At 38.2% G+C, this 19,989-nt stretch overlaps 1 protein-coding gene across 6 annotated transcripts in view; it reads right to left on the bottom strand.

Moving 5' to 3' along the window:
- MARCHF6 (membrane associated ring-CH-type finger 6) overlaps positions 1–19,130 on the bottom strand; it is a 51,474-nt gene extending 32,344 nt beyond the window's left edge. For 2 of the 6 annotated variants that reach the window (XM_075744808.1, XM_075744811.1), the window contains exons 1-6: positions 19,023–19,123; positions 14,344–14,440; positions 13,395–13,468; positions 7,595–7,738; positions 3,479–3,551; positions 1,373–1,541 (exon numbers count right to left, since the gene is read on the bottom strand). In XM_075744808.1, coding sequence (XP_075600923.1) covers positions 1,373–1,541; positions 3,479–3,551; positions 7,595–7,738; positions 13,395–13,468; positions 14,344–14,440; positions 19,023–19,041 — 576 coding nt within the window. In that variant the 5' untranslated portion in view covers positions 19,042–19,123. Of the gene's footprint in view, positions 1–1,372; positions 1,542–3,478; positions 3,552–7,594; positions 7,739–13,394; positions 13,469–14,343; positions 14,444–15,659; positions 15,694–19,022 lie in introns of those variants that run through there. The other 4 variants (XM_075744806.1, XM_075744810.1, XM_075744807.1 and 1 more) reach the window with 4 other exon arrangements.
- Positions 19,131–19,989: the final 859 nt, after the last annotated feature.

The raw sequence follows: 19,989 nt of genomic DNA, 5'->3' as shown, positions 1-19,989 counted from the left end.
TGCATATAGAAAAAACAAATAGTATTAAAGAAACATTAATAATGTTTTTGGGGTTTTTGTTTGCTTGATTTTTGAGATAAGCATTAAATTTGAGACCATTAAACCACTTTAAAAAAAAAAAAAAAAGAGAAACATTCAGACGTCTTCACAGAGTAGCTGAGATTGGAAAGAGCCTTTAGAGATCATCTAGTCGACCCACCTAATCAAAGCAGGGCCAGCTACAGCAGGTTGCTCAATGCTTTTTCCATTTAGCTTTTGAGTAACTCCAGAGATGGAGACCTCACAATCTCTCTGTGCAACCTGTTCCAGTATTGATCACGCTTACAGTAAAAAAACCAACCCACATCTGGGTTGGTTTGTTTGTTTTGTCTAAGTGGAATTTCTTCTATTTTAATTTGAGCCTACTGCCTGTTGTCCTGTCACTGAATACTACCAAGACGACTTTGGCTCTGCCTTCTTTACATCCTCCCATCATGCATTTCTACACACTGATAAGGTCCACCCTGAGCCTTCTCATCTCGGGCAGAACAGTTCCAGCCCTCTCAGCCTCTCATCGTATGTCCGGTCCTTTAATCATTTTTGTTGGTTCTTCATTGCACTCACTCCAGTATGTCCATGTCTCTCTTGTATTGGGGGAGCCTAGAACTGGATACAGCACTCCAGATGTGGTCCCACCAGGGCTCAGTAGAGGAGAATTATCTTGATCTTATGAAAACTGTCATTATATTAGAATGACGATAATTCAAGGACAAACCAAGTCAGTCATCAAGCTGAAGATCTCCATCTCGGCCTTCAAAAAGTTGACATTTATTACAAAAGAAAACAAAATTCTTATTATTTTCCCCCTAAACTTATATCATCTCTTCTCCTGCCCAAGAGGCTCCTGTAAGCACTAAAAAGGTACATGTGTGTGTTTCGGGGCATGGAAGCTCCAACTTCAGAGGTTTCAACAAAACCTCCAACTGCTTTGAGAACAGTGAATTGTTACCTCATGAACTACTGAAACATTTATGAAGATGACAACATAAAAGCAAGCTGCATCTTCATTGACTGTGGCTGACAATTCAGCTTTATATGCACAAAATTATCTTAAAAAAATGTAAAGATACAGACATAAGAATCTAAACAATGTTAAAGTTACTTTACAAAAATTATACCATAACAAATCCATTAACAGTCCATTTTACAGAACTTTAAAAACGTAACAGTGGTGTCACTGAGTTTATATAGGAACACATGTTCAACTTCTGCTAACATACAAATAAAGATGACCTGCAGTAAAACAACATTACTGTTGGGTTCTGACAATGTATTTACTCACAAAACCACATTTTCTAAATTTATCATGAACTACTAAGTAGTTAAGTTTTACCTCATTTTGTTGACCAACACCATTGAGTGGCTGTTGCTGATTTTGTTCTAACCACTGCGGTGCTCCTCCATGGACAATCTGTTCACGTAACCAGACAAGGCTGATAAATGCACACAGAGTGCATGTTACCACAAAACAGCCCTGCAAACAGTCAGCCAGTAAGTTCTCCCTGTCAGAGAAATAAAAAACCCCCTGAAACATTAATGACATATTTTGCTAATAAGACTAAACGTAGTAATTGTTAACTACCACAAACAGACCCTCCTAGTCCAAATCAACAAATAAACTGGTATTTGTACAAAAAGCCAAATTTATTTATATGTCTAGGAGAAAGAAGTATCTAGATGTAATTTTTACTTGATTTGAAAAAAAAAAGTCTGTTCAAAGGAGGTTGCTTTTGGGAAGGCTGTATGTAGCTGTGTACAAATAGTTTTAAGTGCCAAGATAAACACTCATTTGGAAAAGGTTTTATTTCCCTCTGGTTTGGTTTGTGAAATTAGTACTGTTTAAACATAAATATTCCTGCAAATCAGGATCTGACTCAAGATGAAGAAAAGCTTTAAGAGCAGTTCAGGAAAAACAATCTTCCAAGAATAGCAAAGGAAGCACAATAGTCACCAAGTAAATTATTTGCTACAGTAAAAGGTCTGTTTAAATGGCTAGATGCGTAGTATTTAGTCCAGTGAAACATTTTATCTGCTGAGCTACCCTAAAAGAATGGAACTGCAGGGTTTGCCTTCGACTGCTCTACATTTCAGGTAGTCTTTTATCCCAGAGATTGTCTTTGTACTTTAAAACCCCTAATCTATCAAGTCATACATAACTAAAGCAGCAGCAAAACAAATTTCAGTTAGCCAACTGAAACTAGAGTTTCATGTAATGCAAGAGGTAATTAAATTGGCTTAAGCAACCATCATCCCTAGTTCCAGGTGCTTCCTTCCCCCCCCCCGCCCCCTTGTTTCTATCCTTACACTACTCCTTGATTACAGTAAATTTGCTCAGGAAACTAACCAACTACAATATGTTCTTTAAAATAAGTAAGAAATATGCCATTGCCAAGGAAGTATCAGTTTGGCTCTCCATGCAGCTGCACAAATACCTGTGCCTGCACAGCACAATGAATACCATAGGGACAAGGAGTTCAAAATTAAAAGATGACACAAGATGCTATTGAAATTGACTCCGTCAAAAAAATACATGTCAAAGCACAGCTTCACATGCCATTAAAATCTGACACCTACTTGAATCCTTTATTTTCTCCCTAGACTGTAAAAGATGTGAGAAGAGGTGCTCTAGGTTCAGTTGTTTCAGATTCTTCTTAAAAATAAAATCTACACTTACTGGGAGATAACAGGAAAAATACTGTTATTAGTCTCAAGTGAGCTGACTTCTGAACCTCACAGAACATTCATTCAAAATTTGCTTCACTTGCAACTGAGTCTACTCAAACAGAGTTTCACTTCCTCAGGTTCAAGATAACGAAAAAAGTAAGAACCAGCCTGAAACTCTGTTGTGTTGGTATTTACTGATTCTTTAAGTAATACTGATTTTAAAAAAAGACAAAGATAGACAATATTGAATAGCACTGAATTGAAGCATTAAAATCTAAGTGTCAACTAGAAGGCAATCCAATTAAAAAAAAAAATCCCTGTCACATAAGACTTAGGGTAGATAAAATTAAATTCAAAATATAAAAATGTAACAAAGCAAACAATGTGATATTGATATTATTAGCAATATATATTAATATTCTACTACACAGCATCTGATTTACACTGTAGGAAATTATTTTTTAATTAAGTGCAATTTTGCAGCATAAGTTTTCTTGACATCAAATACAAATCTTCATTAACCAGGACCCATTTTGTGAAGTCAGTTTTCCATCTCCAAAGATCCTGAATAACTGAACTTCAAAGTGAAATGATTTCTACTGTAATACTGTTGGCCATACGTCTTGTTATGCAAAGAGTAACTGGCAGCTGCTTGCATAAGATGATGGAAGATAGCAAGCATAACCGGAAAAAAGGGATACTAAGTTCCAAAGCAACCATTTTCACAGTAATCTGACTAGAAAAGTTATTTGTATCAAACAGTTTAAATACTTACGTTGACAGAATATCTAATGGCAGTGTCAGTAGTGAGCTCACAGAGCCAGTAAACAAGCACTTGTAGATACGACCTGCATGAACAAACAGAAACATTTTGGTTATAATCTCACTTGGAAAGGACTATAGGTACCCTCTTTTCACCTAGTGTCCTAACTAAATTTATGACAAGGAAAAAAAAAAATCTCAACTTTCAGTGAACTAACAGAACTCAAGATCATATACAACCATGTGGATCAAAGCTGTATTTATTTTGGCTGAACGTTCTTGATGAAGTATACATTAAAAGTGTAAGAACTGCCATACTAGCTTAGATCCAAGATTAATCTAGACTTGTCTCCAGCACTGGTCACACCAACAGATACCTAAGGAAGAATATGGAAAGAGGTTAAAGATACTTGCAGCAATACTTCCTCAGTACAATCTCACATGTTTCATGCAAAGCAGCTCAGTTCCTGTGCCATAATATCTCAGTACTAATTAATCCTTGAAGGATTTTCCCCCCCATTAATTTGTTCAATCATATTTTGAACCTGTATAAACTTTTGGTATTATGATATCTTGTAGCAAGGAGTCTATTTCATTATCTGTTTTAAATAATTGTTTTATGGTTTAATATTTGATGCTAGTTAATGTTAGCTTTTTACCACGATTCTTCAGTTACATAATCTTAAAAGTAGGTTATCAGTGTGTATTATCTACTTCAGAAAATTAGATGACATAGATTCTCAGAACAGATGAGGGAAGAATTAAGGCACCCATATCCAGAAATGCAATTCTTAAGATTCTCATTCCACCCTTTAGGCAGCCATAGGTACCCAAGTACATACTAGTACTCTATGGTTTCCGTGACCTAGAATAAATAGTTCAGATACTGCCTCTCGGTTAAACCTGTTTGGGACTTACAGAAAGTTTACGTTTCTACATCTCTCATGGATCAACCCACCAGAAATGACCCAAAGGTCTACTGCTTATACTCACCTTTTCTATAAGGCATAATATAGCACTTGGAGGAAGTTAATACTTACATCCCCAGTGCAATCCACCCCTCCTGCTGAAGTTCTGACATTGGTCAGAAAAGAGTAACAAAATAATGATACAAAATTCAAAGGTTTAAAGCACAAAAGAGACAATGGCTGTAGCTGATCTAATGAAAACTTTCAGGCTCACTGTAGTCAGTACTACTTACACATATTATATTGAGCAGTCACTGAATCAAATTTAGCAAGATGATACTGATCCTCTGCTGCCGGTGAGTTTCAATAGCTTGCCCCTGCCTACCAGCTAGCTACATGGTGGGGGAACTTCAAAGGGGCAAGATACTGCTGTGAACTCTGGCAGGCCAAAAGGTCAAAGAACATCAGCCTTGTAACTCCCAATTACACTACACAGGTAGGAAACCAATGGAACGAAACTCATTGTTGAGATTTTTATGGAACAGGAAGGAAATTTTATTACACAAAACCTCTAAGCAAACTGATATCTAAGCAACCTATTTTTTCCTCACAGATTTCACTAGCTCACTCTCATACAAGCACTAAGACATGTAAGCCCAAGTGGTCTGGATAGGATCACTTGCGGACAACACTGAAGACAAAGGACACCACTAAGTCCTCATCATATCTCTTTGATTCTTCTTGACTGGCATTTATGAACTGATTTTAGACAGACCTTTCATAGTCTTCATGAGTGGATGCCGTTTGAGATCTTTGCCTCATTGTTTTGTTTCATTCCTCTTGAGTCTGAGGCAAAATTCGCAGTTCTGTTTTCCTTATCTGTCTGTCTTACAAGTCCAGTCCTGTTGTTCATCATCTTAACACCTTATCTTTCGTGTGTTTCTTTTCCCTCTTGATTTGAATGACATATACAGCTCTCTAACAAGCAGCAAATACTCCTTTTATCCCTTCTTAAGCTAGTTCTTACATACACAATTCCATTCATACTTTACTATTCTCAGCAGTTCTACTACACATCGCAACAATTTTAACCACTACACAATTACATGAAACATGTATACAACCACTCTCTTCAGCTATATTGTCTGGGGTTTTTTAAATGACAACTGAACCACTCCAGAAAAATACATTCATGTGCTATATTGGCATGTGGACAGTGATTTCTAAAATCTGAGATAAAGGAAGTACTTCAGACAACCCAACTCCCACTCTAGCATTTCCTGCTGCCTTAGTGTACACATTCACTTTACTCAGTGTGTACATCTCTGTCTTACCGTGCGTACTGTATAGCTACCTTGGGTATTTCATTCCAGGAACCACATAGACAAATCACAGAGAACAAAACCATTTTGGATTACACTGGCCCAATTAATCCTACTTCTCTGAACAGATCATGGCAAATTACATAACTGGCTTTTTTTGTTCACTAATGTAAATACGCTTTGTGCTAACAGAATAACAACAGCATATCAGAGCCTGCTGGGATTAGGCTGAGGGTATGCAGAGAGATAAATTCCTTTTACTCAGCCATGTACGATGGGTATGCAATAAAAAAAGTAAAATTACCAAAACAAAGTAGAATTTCTCCCACAATGGGATAACTGCATGACTAGCACACTAATCTGGAAGACAGATTTGTTCAACTATACATTTCCTTTGCTATGTTTGACAAGTGTTTATGCTGCACCTTTTTCTTCCAGATATGAAATAAAGAGAAGAATACTTCCTTGTGAAGCCAGCCACACATTATTATGTGAGTCATATAACAGAAACAGGGAAGGCAAAAAGATAGTATTAAAAAGTCTTTAAATATTTCAGAAAAAATTAAAGATTACATTAAAAGCATTTAATGTAAGAAGACAAGACCTATACAAAAATCACATCCATGAGACAGATTCTGACAAATTTCAAACGTATATGTATTTTTCAAGGTTTGTTAGATTGAATGGCTCTACCATGTTGGACATCTTCCTGGGCAAATATGGTACCCTTCACAGTACATTAATTCTTAAAGGATTTTTTTTTTTTTTTTAACACAAATGTAATTTTTGGTTTTTAATACACATTTACTAAGTTGTAGGTGGTGACTTCTGGTAACATGTCAGTATTACTGAAGAGCCAGCATCAGTTTTTCAGACAGTTATGAAACATAACTGCCTTAATTAATCTACTGAATATGACTTTGTTGTCCTTTAGTAGTTCTAGTAAGAAAAGCTTAAAACATTTGCATTTTGAAAGACAATAGTAGAAAACCAATGTTTGCCTAAAAACCCAAAGAAGAAATATGAAATATTTTTTAGTTTCAATGCAGAGCAGTTTGTAAATCTTGTTTACTCTAAGCCCAAAAAACCTCTTTTTCTTGCACAGGAAGGACAGGCTGCAGAAAGAGGATCACTCTTTTATTGCTGATGCCAGTATTATGCTATTCTCAAACTAAGTCAGTGCCAGCTACAAATAAAAGCACAAAACATATTGAGAAATTGTCTAGGGAGATGCATTTACTGGCTTCCTGCTCTTTTGTTCCAGGGTTATATTACTGTTTGTAAAGATGTGCTTCCCATCATTTCCTTGACTGAACACTATATCCCCTTTGCCTTTTTTAATCTTCTCTATATTTTCAGCTTGTTGAAACATCAATAATTCTCTTCCCATTTGTATTTCAAAAGTGAATTTCAAACCAGATACCACAGTATTTTACATGTGTGCTTTCTCTTAAATTTGTTTACTACTAGTTTTACTAATCAATTTATATATGACTATAAAGGAATTTCACTTTTCAAACAAAGAAACGCACTTTCATTTATAGATGGTTAGAAAAACCAGGACAATTCTTCTAATCTAATGTTAATATATGGCATCAAATAAAAAACTTCTGTTTAGATTTTAAAAATGATATTCCAATAAAATGCCTCATTTGAATTCAGAAGTTTAAAAGCCCTTTTACGCATTTTCTCCTATCTCTTAACACCTTCTTGCATTGCATTACTGGCTTAAGAGTCAAATAGCTCGAACTTCTGAGTGAAAATAAGGGAAATAATGTCTTTGAATTCATGATTTATTTTATTTAAATAAACCAACAATGGTCTCACAAAACTTTGTTGCAGAAAGCGGCATATTTTCCTGCCTATAAGAGTATTACAGTACAAAAAATTAATACTTACATGCAGTAAGAGGTACTACTCCCAACCATGCAAAGGCCACAAGTGTATAATGAAACCAGTATCGTATTGCTGTGCCAATACTCGTAACCAGTCCAGCAAAGATGTCTTGGATTGGAAGCCGTGAAGGCATATCTGGAGAATAAACTGTGTAGAAAAGGCACTTATGAAACAGTTCTTCCTTTAAAGAAGCATTTATGTAAAAGTCCTGCCAACTACAAAGTATTTGTTTTTGGCAAGAGGTTATTAGAAGAGTAAGCATATTTTATAGATTCCCAAGAGATGACCCCAAACAAATAACAAAAAAAATCCTGTCACATCACATATTTGTTACATTGTGTACTGAGTGAAATGGGAAAATTAATAAACTCCAAGCTAGTTTTTGACTTAAATTTTCTTAATAGCTTTATTTATTAACTGTAAACTCTGATTATCTCAAAATAAGCTCAAGCCTGCAAGGAAAAGCAGATTCTAAATTCAGTAGCCCTTCCACACAGCACTACCTCAAAGATAGCCCTGTCTGTTACTTATAAACCTAGTTCAAGGAAAGAGTACAAGGAACATAAGCAATTAGCAATTTTGCATACTGTTGATTTGTTTGTGCTAGATAATTTAGATTCCTCTTGCTATCCAACAGCACACATGCACAAAAAAAAAAATCAGCAAAATGAAAGTACCACACAGACAAGAAAACTGAAGGGAACTGATTAAGTATCTACAAAACATTGAAATTTATACAGAATAACTTTTACTTTCAAGAGATACCTATTTCATACCATGCAAGATTTCTTCTAAGGTCACTCCTATTACAGAACATAACGCAAATCTCTCAGCCTGTATAGACATTTTCATAACAGTAAATTTTCTTGACTTTTTAAACTCAACACCTATATATCATATAAACCCGTCCCTACTCAGAAGTCAAGAAAAGCAGTGACAGGGCTGCTTCTTTTGCAAACAATTAGAGAACATCTATCTTAAATTACATTTAGTCAGCTTCTGCACTCACACGGATGCCAAGAGGTAGTAATGCACAGTATCAATAACAGATTTAAATAAAGAAGATAAACTACAGTTAGGAGTTGCACAAAGACATTGCTGCCTGGATGTTTAACAGTTACGTTGGAAACAGTTGAGGTTGAAGACTAACACATTTAATAAATACACTGTTTTTTAAAACATCACATACATTTAACTACATAAGGAAACTCAATCTTTATAAAAACTACTACAGAAAAGTTTTCCTTTCCACTCATGAATAATCTTTCAACTTAAAAGTCTGAGAACCACAGCTTCGTGCAATTGACCTCTATCTCCCCTTTTCTCTAATGAATATCCCTGCTATCTTTACCCACATTCCTAATCATCCTTTTATTAATCTCAGAGAGGAAACCTCTACATGAAGAAAAACCTCTTTTCTCTCCAGGGATATTTCCCTAGGTTTCTATATTGTAAAGAGAACTCAAGAACATAGAAAAGCAGTATCAAACATGCAGAAGTAGCCAAAGAATATGGAGGGTTTGGTGCAGTTCAACAACACGTGGATTATATTTGACTCAAAGTAACAAATAAACCCTAGCCATAAGACAAATAGTAACTGGTTTTAAATGTGAAAGGTTCTTAGGTATATGGCAAGAAACTGGAATTCATAAAAAAAGGACTAAAAATGTAACACTAGGGATGTGTAGCTGTGAGAACATAGAAGAATAAATTGAAAGTAGGGCACAAACATATTTTGACACACTCTACCAATTTACAATTTTCTTATTACAGAAACAGATTTAGTATACAATTTGATAGTACCATAGAAAATGCCAATTGAAGACTTACTAATGATCTCTCAGCTCACACTGAATGAACATTCTGAAAAATTAACTGAGGAAACAAACAGACCTTTGTTAAGGGCTCTTAAAAGCACACCTACCTAGAATATATTTGTTACACATTTATGGTACCACTTGGACAACATTGAGGGTTATTTTTTTTTCATTTTCAAAAAATATATTTTGATCAAAACTTTGGAACTGCCAAAGTGGCTACAAGGAAAATATTAACTATGCATTAATGATTTATTTGTTGGGGGAAGTTGGGAGGGTTTAAAGTTTTGTTTTGTTTTTTTAAAAAAAGCATCTTTCGGGAATTGCTGAACACTCACACACAGGGGACTGTAAAAAAGGATGCCCATCCTAACTCAGTAAAGCTGAAGTGGTTAGCACTTCTACGTACTCATTTTTCTAAAGTCTTTAGGATTACAACTGAGCATTCAAATAAAAACATCACCCAAATTTTAACAATTTGGTGATTTTTGATGATTCAGGAGCTGGGGAGGTCGAGAGGAAGGGCAGGAAGACTGCTGGTTTTCCTCTGCTTTGCCACACTGCAAAATATATAAAGTTTCTACCACTAGAAGCTTTATACTGCGATGGTAAGATAAAGCCCTTCTATGTCCTACAACATTCCGGTGGGTGAAATGCAAAAATTCCTAGCACGACAGGAACCCCTGGTGTGCAAGCACACTGCAGCACTGAAACTTACTGCCAGTGATTTTCATAGCTAATCCCTGCACTTGTCTCTGTCATCTACCACCATTTTCTCTCCAGATTCCACCCCTTTTACCCACTCCCCACCACCACCGTGAGGCCTGACACTTTGACCCCTGCCATTGCAGTATACATCCTCTTCATTCCCTTTTGCACACTTGTCATCCTCATCCTTCCTCCATCCCTTACTTGTGATCCCAGTAATATTTCCTAAATCAGTTTGGGGAACCAATTTCCTACATTACTCACCACAGTCCCTCCAAATAAAAATAAATCACTCTACTGGAGGCCAATTAAAGTAATTTTTTTTTTTTTCTATTACAGCGTGAAATTCAAACCAACTTTGGCTGAGCATAAGTGAGCTTTCATAGTTTTAGTTCAACTTCTTTGAGCCGTCCAGGCCATGCAAAAACTAGAAAGCTTTTTGGATACTCAGATCACACCTCTGTGCAGTGTAACTGCTCTTTTACTTGTGAATACTAGATTTAGGTTTTTTGTTTGTTTGTTCTGTTAGTCTGGTTGTTTTCCAGAGGTGGGTTTTTTCCCCACACACACACCATTCCCCTCACCCCAGGTAAGCCTAACTTTTTCAGGAACACAAAAATTAATTTTGCTTCTCCAAAGCAGACAGCTCAGGACAAAATCTGCTATTATACTGACACAAATAAGGGAGGAAAACCACAAAGCTGTCTTTAATAATTTTCATTCTCCTAGAAAAAAATAAGGAAGAAGACAATAATGATCAGTAGCTTTCAGGGAAACAGTTTGTCAATAGATTTCAGCTCACAAAAACAGCCAGAACAGGAAAGTGGGGAAAAAAGTTCCCAATGCTATAGCTTAACCAAGTGACACCTTTGAGATTACAGGAAGCTCTCTCATCATTCCTATTTCCTCAGCGGTGATTTAGTACAAGTATCACACAACTGTACTTTGATAAACACAATAGGGACAATCTGCTGCACCCAAATGCTCTAATTTCCACCAAATTTATGAAGAAATAAAACAAACTAACACTTTCAATTTAACCCCTCCCAATCTTTTCAAAGGACCAAAACTTAATCCAAATGAAAACTACTCTGTCCACACGATTTCCCTTGCAAGGAGATATGAGACACTCAGTCATGACATGGGAAGTACAGAAAGGAGCTCTCACCAGAGCAGTATCTAAGCAATAACAGGGGCTTTTTGAATACCTGTATGTTCTGTTATGATAATTATAAACATTAGCAAACCTGGATAGTTCCAGACTACACTTTTGTTGCTTGTATTAAAAAAGCACGCTCTCTCTATACAAATACTAGCTGCACAACAGAAAAAAATGACCAATAAAGAGAACAGCAGGCTCTTCCTGATCCCGAAATTCTATTGCTCCTCCTTCCTGTTCCACACTGGCTGTAGAATCCCTGTACAAACCCACCTCCACAAACCATCAGCAACGTGTAACTCGTCCCAAAGCAATGGTCCAAGACTCTCCCTGTCTCGTAAGGCCTTAACCCCAATGAATGTGAACAGGCCATGCAGGTTTAAGTCTATTTATCTCCCCAGTTAAGGCTAGTTCTGCCAGACGGCAAAACCTGGATGCTTTCTGAAGCATGCAAACATCTGCAGAGAAGTCATATTATAATTCCATAATTATCATATATCTAATATAAACTATAATATTATCATAAAATACAACAGAAAGCTATCCATTGTTTTCATGCTACTGCCCAGCAGCATTTTGAAAATGCAAATCTTTCCCCTAGAAGGAAATAAAGATCCTAAATGTATTTTCCCAGTTATGTATGAAACCTACAGACTTCATGCCTCCCACGAGTCCCTTCCTATAGTGCAAGTGCATCTGCTGAGGGAAATAGAAAGACACTAAAAAAGCAACACCCTTCTGACATATGCTGTATCAAAGAAACTCTACCACTATTTATTATGAAGACTCAGTTTTTTTAATAGTCTTATTTTTCTCCGCAGCTGTTAAAATGCAACTGAATCCTATTTAATTTCTCCCTCTTTCCCCATCCAAGTCAGTCTATTTATCTGCCCATAACCTAAACAGCTACACACCTAGTGTGGAAGAAAGCAAAACATCTTTGATGAGGCAAAACTGTCATTTAGCCTACTTCAGAGAATCTCCAAACTTACAGTTCTCTTACCCATAGATTTTCTATTTACTACTACACTTGCAAGCCACTTATATGTCACCTCAGTCATACTTGTGCACTGACCATTAAATAGTTCGTATAATTTGTAAGTAAAAACCACGTCGTTTATAGCTCAAGGGTTTAAGCACTGGTTTCATGAAAGAGGGGTTGTAAGTTATTCTTTAGGTTGGACTAGATGATCTTCAAAAAACCCTTCCAACCCAAACCTTTCTATGTTTTTATGTTTTACACTCTTGAGACATAAACAGATTATGCTCCAGACTGCTAAAAAAATGAGAAAAATGCCACCTCTTCTCATGCAAGCCAGAGGTCTAACAAAACATATGAAACGACACTAGTATGTATCTCAACTGCATGTATACTCTGCACTCAACCTGGCCGCAGACACGTTGAATTCTGTGCAGTATTTTGTCTCAGAAGTTTATGTTTTTCCAAACCGGACATTCTAGAAGTGCTGAATCTATGGACTACTGTGTTAAAGTTTGTTAAAATGAATAGGTAAAAAAATTAGCCCATTATATTCTTAAATAAAATCTTAATTACTTTGAATAATGTGCCCAAGAAAATGGATCACTCAATATAATTACATAGTTTCTTACAGATCATTTTGTACAAAATTAAACATCAAAAAGTTTGGAACTTAATTTATTGTTACTACATACATGCAATTACTAAGTGCTGGTTTTTGCACAAGTTACTTAAAAATATGAATATATAACTTCATATTTTACAATTATGTCAGAGTGATACTCATTTTTCTTTGCCTTAAAATCTGTGAACTATGAACTCTTTTACATTAAGGTAGATATGCTAGTCACATCTGGAAGGTTTTAAGATGATCAAAAAAGTATCAAGGCTTACGGATTAATTAAAACCCCCCCCAACCTTAAGTATTTAATATGAAGAATCTCAGTGTGCTACAGGATAAGCTTAGGAGCTCAATTAATCCAAATAATTTGCAGGAACAGATCCCCAATTCTAACAAGAATATAGAAGTTAAAACACAAGTTTGGATCTAGCATGCTGAATGAAAAAACGATCACTTCATACATGCTAAGAGAAAACAAGAAAAGAAATTCTGAAAATAGAGCAGTAAAACATACTTACTTGGTGTGAAAGCAAATCTGTGCTTACATAATTCACAGTATTCTTTTCTGCTGTGTTTAAGCCACTGAACTAAGCTGCAATAAAAAAACATATTAATACACGCTACTACATCTCTCCACCTTATCCCTCCATTAAGAAAACACAGCAATTCTCTGTTTTCAAACATAAATCAGGATATCGGTACTATCAAGCAGGACTTAAATTAGTGTGTCTATCAAGTTCATTTAGGCCATCAAGTAAGTTTCAAAAAGTAGAAAGGTAAGCCGACTGTGAGTAATAGCCACTCTTCAATTACATCACTTACATTACTGATAAAGTACATTCTTTGAGCATGTTATTGAGAAGGCTAATAACTCAAGGCATATATCCTGACGTGGACACCCACTAGTGACATCAATCCTTACAAATATTTCAACATATGACACATATAGGCACACAGCTAAGATTTGGAACTGCTGTATCTGTGAAAGAATAGCTATTAAAATACCATCAAAAGAAATGAGTGCTATAGACCAGAATTACAGTTTTCACTTTAACATTTCCCTGAACAAAAATACACCTCAAAGTGACCAAAAAAGTACTAGGGTATTTTTATTTCTTGCTATGACATTAGATGTTCTTTTTATTCACAACTATAAGTGGGCAGGAAAAGCCCCAACATACTGATTTTTCTCGTTAGTTTTCATAAAGCTAACATATGAGCAGAACTGTAGTCCTAAACACAAACAACAATCAGTACATTTTTTCATGTATAATTACTAAATTCTCTGTGAACTGTAATGAACCATCATGTAAAAAACTATTAAAACCCCTAACACATTTCCACTGAAAACTGCATTTCCTTACTAGTTACCCTGAAGTCTTAGGAAGTATTGTTTTTAGAAACATGTTAATGTGTTTTTAATAAAAGAAAAAAATATTTAAAAAAATCCACAAACACAGAACTCACCATTCCTGATGAATAAATTTAATACTGCCAGTACACACACATGGATGATACAGGGGTTTCTCAGGAGTTCCTTCAGACCGACAGACTCTGCATATATCTGCTGACAAGGACATAAAGCTTATTACACTACTGCTTAAAAAACTCAAATTTACAAGACAAAGTATACAACTAAATTCTAGAAAGTTTGCCGTGTAGCAAAATTAAGCCAGACTAAATTGAAAGAAGATGAAAGACAGATTTCATCTGATGCAAGACATGAAGACTGAGAGATCACCAGAAAAAGCAACAAGAATATTATCTGCCTGATCATGTTTAAAAAAAAATCCAAAACATGTCTTATTATATTTTTAAGATTTCTAGGAGATAGACACAGTAAAAATATAAGCAGAGGTGCTCTTTGCCTAAAAATGTTATCACTAAAACAATAGATAGATTGTTAAGGATAATCTTCCTGAAAGTGAGACTTGAAAATGGAAAATTCCATCTGAGTTTTGATCAAGTTAAACAGAGGCTGAGCAGAAAAGATTTACTGATGTCTAATAATGACTCAAACACACCACTTGCTACTCTTGAACCTAAACACATATGTTCCTTGGCGCTCTTGATGAAAGGGAAAAAAACCCACCATAAGAAATGAAAGTAGAAAATTTGTGAGTTTGCTACCCAAATCGAAGGCCATCCATTTAGCAGTCTACAGTTCAGTCACAAGAGGAAAGATATTTTCTATTTCTTATTTCATAATTTCAATAATATTTCAATAGGTCCTGCACCTTATTTTTTACATTTTCTTACAATTAAAGATTGCAAAATGTTTTGTGGACAAAGAAGTGAGTGTAAACCTCTCCCCCTAAAGAACAGATGTCTATTTCAATACCATTCAGATATCCAGAGCATTTAAACACACAACTAAAGTATCTTATTTGCTTATTGACAGATGTATGGTATCTTCCCTTTACTGCTCTTACTTTTGTTAAGGAAAAGAACATAAAATGTCCATTTAAGATGGATTTTAAGATTTAAGTTTTGGATTTTCTTTTTTGTTAATTATTTCTCTATCAACAACCATTCGGCAAACCTGCAAGAGTATACCAGATACACATCAGAGATCTGTGTTAGACAAATACCAACATAAAGTACTGATGCAAGAATACCGAAAATATGCAATGTCAAGTCTGAATCACATATCTTTGTTCTTGGTTCAAATCTCCAAGTTAACATTTTTCTACAAAAAGTTCCAAGATGTACCAAACATTAAAATACTAATGTTCTTCTATAAAGAAGTCACAATACGATCATATCCATAGTTCGCACAGTACCAGAACAGTTTCTACACATAAAGCATAAGAATTCCAGTGATTCCAAAGAGAAAATAATTTTCTATCTATAAAAGATTTGAATTCATTCATGCAGGCCGACAACCTAGAATTAACAGAAACATGTATTCAATACCACATCAATGATGCTACAAAGAGACATAAAGAGTATTTCTGTCACAAGCCATATTGACCAACGACATATTGCTGCAAACATCAAGAGCCTCTGGTTTCTCTGTAAGCTGACAACTTTGCACACTGGATCAGCCTCATAAAGGGTCAGACAAGTGCCAGAGCCAGCACAAGAGACAGGATGTGAAACTGCTGCATTAAGAATACTTTCTGGCACCAAAGGCAGCAAGTTAAAAGCACACTGTTCTCTGAAAGACCCCCATAGCTCTCTGAACCCACTCATGAATGGTCCATTGGCTTTCACAGCATACTGTTCTCTTATTGTCAAGCCTGTTGGGAAAAAACATAGTTTGCTATTCTGAAAGCAAATTAATTCTTTATTTGGAAAAGGATTTTAATAAGCTAACAGAGGAAATAAGTTAAACCTGAATTTTACTTTTTCAAAGGCTACGAGAATTTCTAGATATCCCCACTTGTTTCATAAATTTGAACAAACATTATGAGTGCAACAATCCGGACTGTTCACCAGGCAATAGCTTCAAATCAATAAGGGTCAGCATATAAAGCTATGCATCTTATGACCTACTGTCATGTTCAGAGTGAATTCTACCGTGTAACAGATGCTATTTTTCTACTTGCGCACACACTTTGCATCTGGTTCTTCATGCATGTGTTTTGGAAAGAATTACCTTGGGTAATACAGTTCTTTTTTGTTCCCCCAGAGATTGATTCTCTGCCTATCACCTCTCTAACTGAGTGTTCATCATTGTAATATCCAAAATTGAAGATCATGTTATTTAGCAACAAACTGATTTAATTAGAAAGAAACAGAAGTACCTCTCATCAGCAAAATCTGGTATCTGGTGCTTTCAGGTGCTACAGAGAAGTAACTCTCACATTCATTCTGAGGCGAAGAACCTGCCACATCGGTCTGACCGTTATTACCCTCAACTGCCTCTCTTATCTGAGTTCTCCCCATCCAGTTAAGCCTTCTGGCTTCAAAATACAATTCAGTCAAGCACAAAACCCATCAGAAACACAATGGCCATAACCTCACTAATGGGCTACCAATAGTTAGGAAAACCCATTTGACACTTTGTAGGAGAAGTTCAGGCACATAATAATATTAGAGCACACATTCCCTCCTCCTTAAGGCAGTAACACAGTCTTTGCTGCTGCTAGTGTTTAAAGCCTTCTAACCTTGGGAAGTCTCTTCTGTGTTCTGGCAAGTGTCATGAAATTCCAATAGTGGGAATTGAAGCTTGAAACTGTAGAAGAAGTTGTAGTGGTATTTATGGAAAGTGAGTATATAGACTGGTTACTTTCATCCTACTACTCAGAGCTTTTGAGGGTAACATTGATAAGACTACAATATAATATCTAAGGCTACATGTATATGTGCGTGTTTATATCTACATTATCTTGAAACCCAGAAAAGTCCAAATTCCAAGTGTAGTTTAAGATGAAGGTTTAGTTAAGGGAGACAATGCCTTAAGATATAACTAACAGCCCCCTCTTCTTTCTCTTCCAGGTCTCTCTGTTCACCTAATTAAACTCTGTAAAAGCAGGTATGATCAAAGACTACCACTGCTAACAGCCTGTAACAAATTATCGGCTATGCTGTTTGAATTAAATCCACTGAGATGGATTCAGCAGCTACCAGAGTGATGGGGACTCAGCTGGTCATTTCTGAGTATCCACTTCACAGTTTGCAATAACCCAGGTTTTCTGGGTAACCAGAGGCCAAGCAATCAGTTTCAGTTGTTAATTTCATCAGTATAAGTAACTGTTGGTCTAGAGAGAGGCATGACTGAGTTGCAGCAAATAGTTTTAAAAGTCCTTAGATTTTAAAAACACTAATATTTTGATAAACCATCTGTTTTCACAAGTACTAAAGATGTCTACAGCACAACTCAAGGGACATTTGTACAAAGGTGCCATCTTAATTCATCCAACATTTCATGTTTTTCCAGCTTTTTTTTCTTTTTAATCCTCTCAAGCTGGAAAATCAAGTGTCACTAGATAAAAAGCTACATTCAAAGTGATGCCAAAGTAACAAAAGCCAAGACACAAACCACTTTCTTTGGAACTGTCTTGCCACTGCAATATATATTTGTAGTTATTGCTTAAGATGACAGACAAAGCTCAAATACTTCCAGAAACATAGCACAAGGCACATCCTTTATTTGTTTTGGTTTACGCTACAATATGAAGTCCTGGTTTCTAAAAGTTTTGCATTATCAGCTTGAACTACATAGTTCCTCAACATTATCTGAGCAGATCAAAAGTGCTGACAAAGCATACCCACATTTGATCTCAACTAAAGCAATACCCTTAAAAATAGAAACTACACATAAAGAAACCCGACTATGATCTCTTTGAAAACTTACTGTAAAATGAGATAGATTACTATGCATTGGTGTCTTGCAGAAGAGACTGAGAAACACGTCAGCTCCTGCATCATTTTACTATTTCAACTTTTTCAAATACATTTTCCAGCATACATAACAAAGTTAACCTCGCAAAAGAAGCAGCAGTTAAAGCTGCTATTATTATTCATCTGAAAGCGGAAATTTAAAAACTCGCCAAGTTACAGGACCGGGTATGACAGCGCCTGCCTGCCAAGAGAGAACTGGGCCGGGCGAGGATTTTGCGGGACGCTGGGGAGCCCCTTCCTCACGGCCCCTCAGGCCGCCCCAGCGCGGGCGCTCCGCATTTCGCCTTCCGCGCCGGGAACTCCTTTCACAAGGCCTCCCACTCGCCCCCGAGCCCCTCAGCAAAGCCCCAGCCGGACAAGAACGTAGCCGGTGGAAGCCTCCGGCGGGCCCCCGCCGCCCGAGGCGGCCAGGGTGAGCAGCGGTAACGGCGAACGCCGGGCCCACAGCACCGCCCTCCCCTCCCCCACCCCCCCACGCAGCGCCCGGCTCCCAACGGCCGCGGTTATGTAAGGGGCACCCGTGCGCGCACCAGCCCGCGCGCCCGCCGCATGCCCCGGTCCCCCCCCCCCCCCCCGCCCCACGGAAGACTGACGGGCCCGGCAGAGGAGAAGCGCAGGGGGGGCGGCCCGGGCACCTGCAACCCCAGTACGCGAAGCCCCTCCGAGCGTAAACAGCCACTGCTCCGCCAGCTGCCGGGCCCAGTGACGCCCTCTCCACCCTGTGAGGCAGCACGGACGGAACCCCCGCTCGGCCGCGGGAGCGGGGGCTCGTGGCGGCCGCAGAGCGAACGCGGTACCTTCCTCAGCGGTCTCCATCTTGTCTGGCTGACGCAGCGCCGGCCGAGCGAGTGGTGTGACCGCGGGGGGCGGGGCCGCACGGGTAAGCGGTGCGGGCACCGTAGAGACCGCACCACCGAGCCGGCAGGGCTAGAGCGCCGCTCTCCCCGCGGGCGCCGCCTGGCGGGGGCTATGGGGCCGGGAGGCCCGGGAGCCGTGCGGAGCGGCGGGCAAGGACGGGCCGGGCCGGGTTACACCGTGCCGGGACGGGCCGCGCCACCCGGCGTTCAGGCTGGCGGAGCGCTGGTGCCTGCTGCGTGACTGCCCCCTCCGGCAGCGCCTGGACCCAGCGAGCAGGAGCGGGCGGTCGGGCGGCAGAGGGCGAGCAGGGCGGGACGGTTGGTGGCCGCGGCGGAGGGACGCGTCAGTGCTCGGGGCAGCGGGTGTACCGGGAAATCAGACAAAATACAGCTAAAACCGGTTCTAAATTCTACCCCAAACCAACGAGAAACGCCGCATTCGCACTTGAAGTCGGCCAGGCTTTGGGAGGGTCGGTGTTTCAGGGATCAGGAATGCGTAGGCCACGGAGGTTCCGTCGGGGCTGGAAACAGCTGCCCTCCTCCTCGGGGGGGAAGTTGTTACCTGTCCTCTTCTTCAAATCCCAGCTCTCCTTCCTGCGCCTGAAATTCCCAACAGAGCTAATAAACTCTCCAGCAAAAGGCTAAAATCTCTTTTTGCTTAATACTTTATGTGTTCAGGTCTTGCTGGCATAAGTAGGTGAGACTGTATATTAATACTTTGTACTCTGCCGAGCGCACAGAAAGTTATCAGGTGTTCTCAGGTGAGTTAGCAAGAATATTACTAAGGAAGAAAACAGAAGTTCATGTATTAAGGGTAAACAGAAATCCTATATTGATGAAATGCATGTGTGTATTATATTAATTTTCCATTGTAGCATCTACCTTAACCCCTCCAGTTGATGAACGG

Source organism: Balearica regulorum, chromosome 2 (assembly GCF_011004875.1).
Source record: "Balearica regulorum gibbericeps isolate bBalReg1 chromosome 2, bBalReg1.pri, whole genome shotgun sequence".
Classification (NCBI taxonomy): Eukaryota; Metazoa; Chordata; class Aves; order Gruiformes; family Gruidae; genus Balearica; species Balearica regulorum.
Note: the sequence above shows the minus strand (reverse complement) of the source record. Positions and strands in the feature narration are given on the sequence as shown.